The following is a 13,573-nucleotide window of genomic DNA, read 5'->3' as shown; positions in this document are numbered from 1 at the left end:
AAGGAAGATCGAGAAGAGCTTTGGTGCGATGACACAGCCTTGCTTGATCCTGGTCAGTATTTGAATTGGGTCTGTGGTGGAACCATTGGTCAGGATCACAGCTTGCATGTCATTATGAAGTAGGCAGAGGATGGTGACAAACTTTGAGGGCAGCCGAATTTGAGGAGGACACTCCACAATCCTTCACGGCTGACAGTGTCGAAGGCCTCTGTGAGGTCAAAGAAGGCGATGGACAGAGGTTGGTTCTGTTCCCTGCATTTCTCTTGTAATTGACACGCGTTGAAGATGCACAGGCATCTTCCACCCTTTAAAATGAAGTTCAGGACCTGGAACGTCAGGACCCTCATGGACAACCCCAACAGTGACAGACCGGAATGCCGTACTGCTATCGTTGTCCGGGAGCTCAGACATTTCGACATTGACATCACTGCCCTAAGTGAGACCCGGCGGGCAGGGGAAGGCCAGCTCAAGGAGCAAGGCGGTGGCTACACCTTCTTCTGGAAAGGCAAACCTGAAGAAGAATGCCGCCTCCATGGGGTAGGCATCGCCATAAAAAATGAGCTAGTTGGGCATCTCAGAGTCTCTCCTAGCGGTATAAACGAGCGCCTCATTACTCTTCGGCTCACCCTAGCCTGGAATCAGTGCGCTACGGTCATCGGTGCGTACGCCCCAACACTGGAAGCCACAGACGAGACCAAAGAGGAAGTCTACTCCAGCCTCGAACAATCCCTGTCTCGAGTCTCAACGGGCGACAAGCTGATCCTCCTTGGCGACTTTAATGCCAGAGTTGGAAAGGACACAGACCTCTGGGGAGGTGTGATCGGCAGAGAGGGAGAAAAGAAAGTCAACTACAACGGTACCCTCCTTCTGTTGAAATGCTTAGAACATGGCCTTGTCATAACCAACACCTTGTTCCATCAGAGAGACAAGTACAAGGCTTCACGGCAGCACCCTCGCTCCAAGCACTGGCATCTACTGGACTACGTCATCGTCCGAGCGAGGGACCGCAAGGACATCTGCATCACCCGCACCATGACAGGAGCTGATGACTGCTGGACAGACCACTGCCTAATCCGCTCTGTCATCTCCCTCTTACTCCCCAGTTTAATTGTATATACCATTTTAATATAAAATATTGTAAAGGAAAATATTGCAATATTTGATGTTAAAGGTAATCTTTTCATGTATTCTCTGTATTTTTAACTAAACTCAGTATGCCAATCATTCTGAAGGCTGGAGATGGAGTTGGGGGAAGCAGGATGCTTCATATTCAGGATTTTTAACAGTTTGCACAATATGTTAATGCTCAATGGCTTTCTATTGACTCCATCCTTGATTTCTATAGTGAAATGACTACAGATCATGTTGTCTCTCTCCCGTATATATTGCTTTCTCTACTGCACTAACATAACATGCAGTTTAACCTGCAATGAAAAAGAATTCTTGACGATATATATGCACATCATGATACCCATTTTCAATTACAAAAGATGCCAGGCTTTTATCAGAAAGGCTCCAAACAGCTTTCTTTTATTTATTAAAAAAAAACTAACATCTTTATGTAATAAAAAAAATATGGCCGTGCAAAACAATCTGCTTCTCATTTCTTTTGAGAGATAAACTGGGTAAGTCCTATGGGAAATAAAAGGCAGATTACATGCCAGTCCCAGCTCTGTATTATCCTGTCTATCTGCACCCTATGCTTTACTCAGTGTCAGTGCTGTCCTTCGTAACATTGTAATGGTTCTCTGAAAAATGAAAGCTAAAGCTTCACCCTGTGCTATTCAGATAAAGATTTATTGAAACTACCTGCTTATACCATTGGATTTTAATCCAACTTAGGTGATAAAACATTGTAGAAAGGGATAATGTTAGAAAATACTGTGGCTGCACAATAAAATTACATTGTGCGGGGGGGGGGGGGGAAGAAAGTACGATATAGCAAAGACCTTGCATATGAGGTTTGCTTAATGACCGAATACTGAGCTGTGCTAATGCTTACCTTCAGCATCCTCTTCAGAGCTGTGTTTCCATTGGAGAAGCTGTGCACAAAGAGAGTTTCGAGGATTTGCTTGATGTAGTGAAGAGAGTGGCAGGCGCAAGCCAAGCTTCAAGGTGAGGTGGAGGGAGACAAAATACAAAAGTGATTTGGAAAGGAAGCATACTTTTGTGAAGGTTTGTGCGTATTGCTATTCATTCAGGATCGAATGCCCATTTTTTGGTTGCTTGAGTTATTACACCAGTACCTATAATCTGGGTTTTTATTATTCCACTCACGGTATTGGAATCTGGATGGCATCTTTGATTCCAGAAATTGTCTCTAGTTGGCAGTCTAACAAATTCTACAGAACCATAAACTCCATCGGGGTTAGGCATGAGGAACACAGATGGCAAGATAATCTCCCAAGATAAAGGAGAGATCTTTATCTGTCATAAAAGGATCCCACTGAAACACTGGAAAACAGTCTAATCATCCAATTTCTAACCTGCTCATTAACACAGATCATAACACACGCATCTGTCTAACTGGCAGTCAATTTCTCAAGTTGGAGCCAACCTTTGGCTTAGTGGTTGCAGTCCTACCCCATGAGTCAAGCTCCAGACAGTCCCTGCCACTGGAAGCCGGAGCTCCGACTCTCAATTCTGGGTTGACATCGAGCGGGGATACTGGGGTCTGCTGGGTGTGGGTAATTCCCTTCATTGTATGGGCTGTGGGAGCCCATAGAACCCTCTCATCATAAAGGATAACCATCCTATCAGCTAATATAATGATGGTTCTGACCATGGAAGGAGCGTTCACATCGCGGCCTGTCAGATTATTAATCAGCCTGCAAATCCTTCCCCTACTTCACACTGTTCTATAAGGGAAAAGTGCAAAGACATGAAAACTAAACAATTCTCTCAAGTTAGCTTGTGCTGGTGAATGATGTTGCAGCAGTGACGTCTGTTCAGTTCAAATTTATCTTGTCATTGATTCATTCTCTGTCACAACTTTATATATTTGTTCTTCTTTCAGTCACATTCTACTTCCTCTGTCTTGCTGAAGTTGCACGATAATCTGCTGAAAATAATGTTGTTTAACAATATCAAGTGACATAGGGCAACCAACCTTCATGTTGCCCACAGTAGGCCCAAGGAGTGCCCAGGGCAGGAAATCTGAGGCACGAGAATCAATCCCATAATGCAAAACACCAATAGAACAATGGGTAATAATCCCGAACCTGTTTGTACCCTACAGTGGCCAATTCATTTACTCCACACAACATTCCTGACTAAACAACAACTTGCATTTATGAAGTAAACTAAAATTTAAAGTAGATGCTTCTTTAAAAAATCATTATACATGCATGAACACTCTGCTTGTATAGGTCCTCATAAATAATACTTGTTATGCATGCAGATAGATTTTACAAAAAACACTTTTCTTTCCATACTTGAGGGGTTAATAATTAATCGGCGCCCAGTTTTTGTGTCTGAAAACAGCCCAATCCAACATCGGTATGAGGCGTCCTTGGGACGCATGATGTTGCTCCTCGAAACTGGTCATAATTGCGGCCATATTTGGCCATAAAATGGGTGCAATGGGGTCTAATTTTTCGGCCAAAATTTCTCCAACCAGTCTCCACACAGCAACTGTAGTTTTTAGCCAAGTTAGAATGAGGAGATGGAGGATGGAAACTCATTGCTTGTGGATCCAAATCTGTCATGGCAGGAGGGGCTGGATGGAGGAGATGGCAACCATGTTGAGCACTTGTCTGCTCCCAAAAGCACACACCTGGGTCATTTTCCGAGTTCATGTGCCGACTGGGGAACCGTGGCTGGTGCACACGATTTTCCAACCATTAGTTGTTTTTCGGGATGTGCACAACCAGTGTGCTAGGCTCACTGACGACAAATTGAGCTGGTGGAATTGTCCCTCCAGTATGAACAGGAATTTTGAGCTAACAAGCACAGGGGCTTCTGATTTAAAAGCAAATTTTAAAAGAAACCTGTTTACTGGCATTAAATAAATCTCATCCTACATCATCTCAAAATCTGACCAGCTTGTCAAAAACTAACCAGTCATGCTTGTCTTTCCATTATTAGGTTATTTTCCAGACAATAATATACCAACAGGGCCAACCCAATTATGAGTCTTATCAAGTCTCATTAATAACATGCACTTCTGCAGACAAGCACAAAACAAATAAAAGTTTAATTAACTCATAACCCTTGGGTAATGCCTGGCAGAAAGTGCCTTGTTGGGCACTGAAGAACATATCTGCCAAAAGCTGAGCATTTTCAAAACATTATTGTTTTTCTTGAGTTTGGAGGATGGCAGGGCAATGAACTAATGTAAAAAGATAAGTGGAAAATGATAATGTTGAAAATAGTGACACAGAAAGCAGATGACACATTCTCCAAATTTAATCATGTCAAGGAGCTACCAGTCACATCGTAATATTTTAAAATTCATAAATATATATTTTTTACCCTTTGGTTCAGAGTTACACACTGTGCTGGGAAGCAAGTGTCAATAAGTTGACCCCCACCCCTATCCACAAGTTAACCTTCCTCAAATCCCTAGGAACAATGGCCCCAAGTTTAACCGCCCACACCTGACAGAAACCAGGTGGAGGGGGAGCGGGTTAAAATAATGCGAGTCACTTACCCCTTCTGATCCCGCTGCCTTCCTGCCGTGTACCAATATTAACCTGCTATTTTGAGCAGGTAAACCTGTCAGGGGCTGGATCCTGGGCCAGAAGCGGCCCAGAAGGTAAGTTTTAAAGTTTTAATTTAGGTTTCCCTGGGGGTCAGGAGAGGCTGCAGTGCTCCTCGGAGCCTCACAAGGAAGCCTTGGGCCTTTCTTACGCCAGGCTACCCCCCTCCTGATCATTGATACTGATATAAGTTTATTTTTCTTTTTGTTTCTTTACTTTGGTCCTTCTGATTTACCTTGAAGTATCATTTCGGGTTTACCTTTGTGTAGAAAGATGACAGTGTTCCATTTCATAAAGTTTTGATATAGCGTTCAAATGGAAGCTGTGTTTCCTCAGCTAATTTACAAAATCGTGGTCAGGAGATACGGCAAAGGTGGTGAGGTAGGCTTTTTAAGATTAAATCACTTTTTAATCAGGCAGAATCACGATTAACCACATACAACTCCCAATCTATTTAGCATTTTTATGACATCCTTGAACCATGTCATTTCCATTTCCTCACTTCTGACCCTCTCCTATTCACTAATCCCTCCCTCTCTCTTCACATTCCCTATTACTGTTCCCCTTTCACCCTTTCCTCTCTTCACCTCTAATTTGTTTTTCTCTCTGTGGCCATGGCCATAGAGAGGCAGCATTGTCAGGGTTCAGCAGCACTGCTTCCTCCATTTGGAAGGATCTCTGTCTTGGGAATTGAAGTTTGTACACAACAGCCAATCTGTTCCTTCCCACTCCCCCGTGATTGTCCCTCCCCAATCCTCCTGGCTAGGCATCAAAACCAGTTTGCAGGTACAGCTAATCTTCATTTCTGGCTGATCCATCTTGTTAATCTCTTCCTTTCTTTCTGCTTCACTTTGATATTTCCAATTTCTGGTGATCTTTTCCTTTCTGATCCCCTTTCTGATGGATCCAGTCTCTGGTAGATCTCTCCCTTCTTTCAACTCATGGATTTTGCTCTCATTTTGCCCAGAAGCCCTCTAACCACAGAGGTTGATTGACAACTGCAGCCCAGATGAACCTGAAGTCTCCCCAAGGTTTCTAGTGCTCTCTGGTCGCATTGCACTGTGCTTGTGTGTACATGTAATTGGCTCAGTGGTAGTACCCTTGCCTCTGAGCCAATTGGCTGTGGGTTCAAAGTCCCACCCAAGAGACTTGAGCACATAATCTAGGCTGGCAGTTCAGTCCAGTGCTAAGCTAGTGTGGCACTGTTGGAGGTATCATCTTTTGGGTGAAATGTTAAACCAAGGCTCTGTCTGCCCTCTCAGGTGGATGTTAAAGATCCCATGACACTATTTAAAGAAGAACAGGAGAGATCTCCTGGGCAACATTTACCCCTTAACTGACAGCACTAAAACAGATGATTGTTTATTTAATTGCTGGTTGTGGGACCTTGCTGGACACAAATTGGCTGCCGTGTTTCCCTAAATTAAAACAGTGATTAAACATCAAATGTACTTCACTGGCTGTAAACGCCTTTGGGACATCCTCAGGTCATGAAAAGCCCTATATAAATGCAAGCCTTTCTTTCTTTATCCCGTTCGTATGACACTCCCAAACAATTTGTCTATTCAAGCTAGGCAGCTCTTTATGTTGAAATGTGTTTGCACTTTGCTTCGCTCATTAATGGAAAATATCACTAAGAAACTACTCTTGGTATTTTGAACACGCAAGGAGAAATGAATGGGTTATGAAAAATACTACCTTGCCAGTGCTGCCCATTTCCCAACAACAAATCAAAAACATTTAGAAAAATTCATGGTTCAAAAAAAATTCAAAAACTTCAACCAAAAATATAGTCCCTGAATTTCCTCGCTATCTTCAGCACTTACACAGTTATTATGCAAAGGTTGATTGAGGAAACTCGCATTTAGCACATTACAACACTTATGTGTCATTAATGCGCCATTAATGTGGTAGACACGAGTTTCCCTGATCTTTTTGGTGGCTTTGAAGATCCATCTGCCCAAGCCCTGCGGGATGTATTTGCGTAGGAGCGCCACTCCCAGGAATTACCTGCTTTTACATCACTAATATTCGCACTTGATTTCCCCCCACAGTCTCACCACATGATCAAAAGGACTCTGGAGATGGTATAGCATTCCCCATGGGCATACCTCTTTATGCCATTGTTATGAATGAGGAAGAGGAACAGCAGTGTGTGGAGGTGAGAACCATTAGGCAACATGGCAGAAGACACCAGCCCACCAGGTACTATCCTCCACAGCATGTCTGTAGGCAGCACAGGTACTACGAGGACCTCTCGTAGGAGCTCTGCGCACGAAGGATTTGATTGACCATAGCTGCCATTCTTTGAGAAGATCTTCAGCCTCATTCTACTACTATACTGCGAGAATGTCTGTTGTTCGCTGTGAAAGGGATCACTGTCCTGAATTTTTTTGGCACTGGATCCTTTCAAGGTACCACAAGAGATCTGCGCACCCAGGAGTCAATCCCTTCTATCTTCCATCTTTTCCAGAAGGCCTTACAGGATTTCCTGTGAAAAAGTCACAGCCCTTTAGTGATATGCTACCCTGTCATGGTGTTTTGCGATCGCTCATTGTTCTGGCAAGAGACACTACACCTTAGGGTGGGCGATGCCCTTAGTGGATAAAGGGCAAAGCGGTTGAGAAAATAATTCTCTCCAGCCTTGCTGTCCCCAAGAGCTTGAATGAAAACTGCAGTCTTGACCGAGGCTGTGCTGCTTCTGCACTGAAGTGTTCTGGGGCATAAGATGCTCGCTGCTCTTTTAGAATGCAATTACACCAGAGCTTACACCAGACTATATGTAAATTAACTTTCCCAGAAAACTTGCTATGCAACCCCCTCTGCTGGTGAACTGTATAACTTCCTGGCAGAATGACAGTGCGGCAGATATCAAGAAAATTCAGGGTCACAGACTTGACAAAAAGATTCAAAAGGTAGGCCTGTTAAAAAAAGGCACATCAGAAACCTCAGAGTGAAAAAAGAAAAAGGTAGAAATTACTTACTGCACCACGGGGTGGCGGCTGCAGTGGTTTATATCCTCCATATCATACAGATTTGGTAAGCGAAAATAAAACAACAGGTAGATTAAGAGAGGCCCAGTATATTCTGTTAGAAATACCTAAAAAGAGAGGTAATGTATTTCAGCTCTATTGGTGTGGTTTCAGGAAAGATATGCTTGAAAAAATAATTGTATCAAGGGTCCTATTTCTAGGCAGGCAACAATGAACCTGAACTGTTGACAAGAATAATTCAGTACGACTAGCATGAGTTATTCACCAAACTGTGCCATTTACATTTATTTTCTACCTGATATATAACAAATCCAAGAGGCAGTTTGCGGACCAAATCCAATCTGCGAGCTCCTTTTATTTGGCCTATGAAAGACCTGCCGATTCATTTTACTGATGCTCAAAGATGATTTTGATTCCTGTTCAGCTTCCCGGGGATGAAAGAACTGGAAAATGGCTGCCATCTGACTGGTGCATATGGACTAATCCGGGGATTACCAATCAGGGATCGGATTGAGACCTGTCGGCCTGGACTATTTAAAGAGCTAAGGCTTAAGCTTTCATGTTTCCATGGAAGATGAGTGACTTGAATGTTTTGGTGTACGGTGGGTGGGGACTTGAATTCTTTGGTGCATGGGGTGGGGGAGGAGGTCACCTTCTTGCGCCTGTTGGGCCTGGACTTATTGTGTGTGTGAGGATGGGATACTTTGTGTATGGGATGTTTTCATTTTCATGTATTAGGACTTGCATTTCTGTATGCTCATATGCCACCCACTCATTGGCTTCGACACTTGTATCCGGACCCCAGCTCCAACCACTTCAAAACAAATTCCGATTGCTGAGGGCATAATTTTTGAATTTCATGACAGTCCACTTTATAGAACAAGCAAGAAATCCTTACACCTAATTGAGTCTCAAAGCCAGCGACAAGAGTCAATTTATGAAGCCATAGTGACATCCATAGGTTTTTTCTCTACACTTCGCTGAGACTTCTTCCACAGATCTCTGCTATTTTTTGTATAGAATCCAACAGAGGTTGACCATTTCATAGCTTTGCTGGTGCTAACATTGAAGAGTGGCACATCAATTACTCAGGGACTAACTGAAATCCAAAGAACCTGATATATAACAAATAGAAGCAGGGGTAGATTTTTGTTTTTATGAGCTGGGTGGAATGCTGAAAGTAAAATCTGGGGGTGGCTGATGGCAAATACGAACATACGAACAATGAGGGATAGGAATAGACCCACTGGTCCATCCAGCCTGTCCCACACAGCAGCAATACCTTGTGTATCACAATATATACACTCTCCACCCCACCCAAAATCTAGGTACTCTCTTGGGAAAGGTGAAAAACCAGTTAAATACCCGGGCCAAGTAGGGAAAAAAAAATCATGAAAATTCCTCTCCAACCTTCTTAGGTGATTGACACTAGTCCAGGAGACCACACTGGCCCTGATTAACGTCATACTTTTTGATGAGGTGATCTCCACCCCAGCCAGAAACTGGTCCAGCTCTCATTTGAAGGCATTCAGCGAATCAGGCGCTGGTTGATTTGCGCCCCATTAGCACCCTAGGGCGCTAACGAAAGGCGCAAATCAACCAAATTTAGCCCCTTTTATCTTATAGTCAATTGTCCTATAAATACACCCTAACGCCCTATTTGCTCTAGCTGGGTAACAGAACCGGCTGTAAGGTTCGCAAAATTCTGCAGATACCCCCAAACCAAGAAGATTACCCCAAAGAAGAGATTTTTGGACTGTTTAAAGAATATTGGGCCAAAAAGGGGCTTAAAGTCAAAACCCCAGGATTTTGGTTATTTTAAAAGGGCATGTCCAGGCCTGTGGAAGGCTGCGACAAAGGGGTTAGGATGGGCCTCTGTAAAACAAGCAGTTTGAGTATTGGCAAAAGCCAAACTGTCTGGGAATATTCTGGGCTGTCTCAGTCATTTTACATAAGGACAATAGACCTACGGAAGAGCAGTTCCCGCCAAAATTACAGAGCCATCAAGAGTATGCATAATGCAGTACATGCCACTGATCAACAAAAGGGACCCTGACCCCAGCAGGAGAAGACAAAACTTACTCATCAGACCAAAGATTTAAACAGTCATTTAAAGCCAATTAAAGCCAAGGTTTCGATGGACCATCCCGAAACCAGTTCATACCAACTTAAACCAATTAAGATAGATGGGACCAGCTCGAAACCCGTTAAAGAATTTCAAAAATTATTAATGTTAACGAGCCCACCAAAAATTACAATGGGCCAGAGAAGATTTGGCAGGCAGATAAGCAAGGCCTCAAATGATATAATTGAGGCCTGCTTGTTCAGTTGAAACAATCAATCGACGGAAGGACAACAGAAGGGGAACAAAAGGAAAGGAGAGAGGAATCGCAGCAACCAAAGGCCCCAAGAAACAAACAACCAAAAATATTACCAGCAACTAGGTAATATTGGGCCACTGCGACCGAAAAGAAACCAACCTGGAAGAAACCGAAGATTTACAAGTTTGTTTCCAAACTACAAGCTATCCTGACTTACCCCTGGGTAAGATTTGATGAAAAGACTCTAAACCCTATTTCTGACCAAAAGAAATTGGGTACTTACCCGATAGATCCAATATGCACCCAACCACATCAGCGGACACGCGGAAACTGAAAAGGCAATGCAGGTGAAGTCTTCTACCGCATCCGGGGTATGGCAGGCCCCAACTGCCACACCTAGAGAACCCCGAAATCGTGAACCTCTACAACTGTCAAGGAAGTCGTTTGGTGAGCATTATCCCTGGTCCTATGGAGTTCAACTTAGTTAGTGTAGTGGGATTGGGAGGGGTGAAGTATCTTGTCTATTGTCATTCTCCTTCATATATTCTGAAGTGTTCCCCCTTTCAGAGTGATAAGATTGTTGTGTTGTGTATATTTTCTTGTCTCAAATAAAATCCAAGTTCTTTTAACCAACTCAGTTGGCTGCAATTCCATTACAACTTCCAAATAAGTCCAAGGTCTAGAACCAAGGGTGTGGGAGCGATTCGAACCACTCAGGAGTCAGAGGCAAAGCTGACCACACACACAACCCCCTACAGAAAATGGCAACCACAGCAGGACCTTGGCAAAAGGGATGTAATGCAATAGACCCATTTGACGAAAGAATGAAGATGGAAGAGAGGATTTCCTCTTATGTATTTGAGAAGGTGAATATCACCAAGAATTGTGTGACCAGTCTGTTGCGCGCTGAGCGTCCCATGGCCGCTGCAGCCAAATGGACTGAGAGCAAGGATCATAAGAAGTCCGATGTAAAAGGCCATCTGGTTGGTCTGCGCCCTGCGACAGATCCAGCTTTTAGATCAGCACATTAAGATGTTAACAGAAGAGCTATGGGAGGCAGCCAAACTGTCTCAAGCAAGAGCTATGGCAGGGGAGGAATTACTGCAGGAATTACAGACCCAAAGTCAGGGGAAGTTACAGGTAGTGGAGAAACATAGGAACAGTTAAGAGTATTTTCGGTGTCAAGTCAGCGAGGCTAAAAGCAATGAGTTAGTGTTAAGAGAGGAGAATGCTCGCCTAACCAGACAGTTAAAAGAACAGGAAGAGAGGTTATGTAAGATTTGCAAAATTTCTACATTTCCCCGAAGGTTGTTATTAATAAACGGGAACCTGCGTGGACATTTTAAATCAAAAAGGGTACCCAAGATGGCGTCCGTGCCTCGTGGCAGAAAGCCTGTGAGATTTTAAAATGGACTCTGCAACGCAGACAGCTTGTGGATCGAAACCCAAGCTGCAGTTTTCTGTGAAGAGAGACTTTGTATTTTGAAACCAGACAGGACTCTGAATTATGCATTAGTCCAAATTGGAGACAAATCTAAATTCAGTTTAGGTCTATAGTTAAGGCCATCAAGCAGTCTACATATATAATCGCAAACAGATCAAGAGAACCATCGAGGCTGGACAGGCCCATCAAGGAACATTCATGACAATACAAGTCGATTATCGGGCCGGTAGATGCGATTACCGGCCATCTAAAAACAGTTAGTATGGCTTACTACCATTATTTAAAATAGCCCGCAAAGATTAAGACAAAGAACTAGCCTGATTTGGCGCGCAGATAAGGGTTTTCGAAAAGAGTATAATTGAAGGCAATCGTCCTCTCCTCTCTTCTCTTCTCTCTCCGCTCTTCGGCCCCTCGCCCTCGTGGCTGCCGCTCTTTCTCCGTCCCGCGCTTACCCCCTGGCCTTTGCCCGTGCCTTTCCCCACTCCATCTGGAATTGCCCCGGCACCGTATCGGGCGGACACGGACAATTCAGGCCAGGCGAGGCGGGACGCGACGAGGGGAGGAGGGAAGACCACCTGAGGAAGACCAACTGAGGATACAAACTGAGGAGACAGGCTGAGGGGAGGCTTCAAATTATCAGGCCTTCAGCCTTGGCCGACCTGCGAATATCTGCACACCAACTCAAACTGTCGGCTGGCGATGAAGAATCATCCCTGCAAGATAAAGTACACAAACAGAGACTTTAACTTTGGGGTACTCGAACCTGGACAATGCCCTTGCAGCGCCCGGAGACCATGTGACGACAGCAGGCTCCAGAGAGCACCAAGAGCGAACCCCGAACCCCGCCGCTGTTTTGAGTCCAACAAACCCTTTTGATTGGTGAGCATGAAATTCTGACCCCTCATAGCTGAACCTAGTTAGGTATAGGGGGTGGGATAAGGATAAGGGGATTGTTAAGATAGTTGTTTTCCCTCGATGTGCTGTGTGTTCCCCATTCCCTGTATAAGTATAGTTATTCTTTTGTATTTTTTCCTGTAGAAGTTTACACTAGTAATTTGCCATAAGATTGTATCCATTTTTCCTCTTCAATAAAATCTTGGTGTTTGTTTACATCCAACCACCTGTCTACTCGAGTATTCTCTGTACCGCCGCCTTGTACCTAAGTCCGGTGTCTAGAACCCAGGGGCGTGGGAGCGATTCGAACCGCTCATAAACAGTCAGAGGCATAACTGACAGCAGGCCACCCACTACAGTTAAGAGATGTGCAGGCAGCTTATAAGGTAGCAAGCACTAGGGTTTTTGAAGCAGGAGATCACGGCCCCTGCCAAAAGCAGATCGACAGTTTAAAACTTGCTCTGTCCAGGGCAAAAGGCATGGTATGCCTAGTGAGCCCGGGTGCGGCCCGGGTAGACCTGGAAGTAGAAGGAGAAACTGTTCAGACATCACCTGTGGCACCGGGGAACAACCCGGTTGGGCAGCAGGAGGGACAAGCAATCTGTAGGGAGGGCAGGGAGGAGAGCACACCACCACCACCTGTGGCACCGGGTTTTGACTCGGTTTGGCAGCAGGCAGCATGGGGCAAGCCAATGCAGGAAAGGTCGGAGCCGGGGCCGATGTGCCCAGCTCGACAGCAAAAGTTTGGCCTGCCCGGCGGTGGTGGGGGCCAGGGGCCCCTTGAAATCCAATTCTTGATTCCCCACGGTACCCAACAGCTTAGGGCTATGGTAAGCCACCTGAACAAACTCACCCACAAGGGAGACTCCTCAGTCCACTTCATGGAAGTGGAACAGGCAGCAGGCATCAACGAGTGCGACGACTCTGAGATGGCCAAAATGCTTCTGTTCTCTTTGGATGGCAAGCTGTACCAATCCCTCACTGCGGAGAGCAAGAAGGGACAGGGCAGGTACGCTGCCATCTGGGAGCAATTTCTGGAGGCGATGGGGATGAACGATAGTTGTCTTTTCTCCCGGGTGGAGAAGATTACACAGTTAGCAGGGGAGACCCCACAGGCTTTCGCAGACAGGCTGTGGCCTGTGTATAATAGTGCCTGCAATGGGGATCTCAACCAGACTAACTTGAACCAGGACGAGCTGGCCCACTGGCTCCGGGGTCTGG

The 13,573-nt window shown here is 44.8% G+C and overlaps 1 protein-coding gene across 1 annotated transcript in view; it reads right to left on the bottom strand.

Moving 5' to 3' along the window:
- LOC147124677 (trans-2,3-enoyl-CoA reductase-like) overlaps positions 1–13,573 on the bottom strand; it is a 287,573-nt gene that overhangs the window by 91,651 nt on the left and 182,349 nt on the right. The window contains exons 5-6 of the mRNA XM_085991303.1: positions 7,685–7,800; positions 2,003–2,108 (exon numbers count right to left, since the gene is read on the bottom strand). Coding sequence (XP_085847429.1) covers positions 2,003–2,108; positions 7,685–7,800 — 222 coding nt within the window. The remainder of the gene's footprint in view (positions 1–2,002; positions 2,109–7,684; positions 7,801–13,573) is intronic.

Source organism: Somniosus microcephalus, chromosome 1 (genome assembly GCF_052327205.1).
Source record: "Somniosus microcephalus isolate GS21.2 chromosome 1, FLI_Smic_1.0, whole genome shotgun sequence".
NCBI classification, from domain to species: domain Eukaryota; kingdom Metazoa; phylum Chordata; class Chondrichthyes; order Squaliformes; family Somniosidae; genus Somniosus; species Somniosus microcephalus.
The sequence above is the reverse complement of the archived record's forward strand: the minus strand, read 5'-3'. Positions and strand labels throughout refer to the sequence as shown.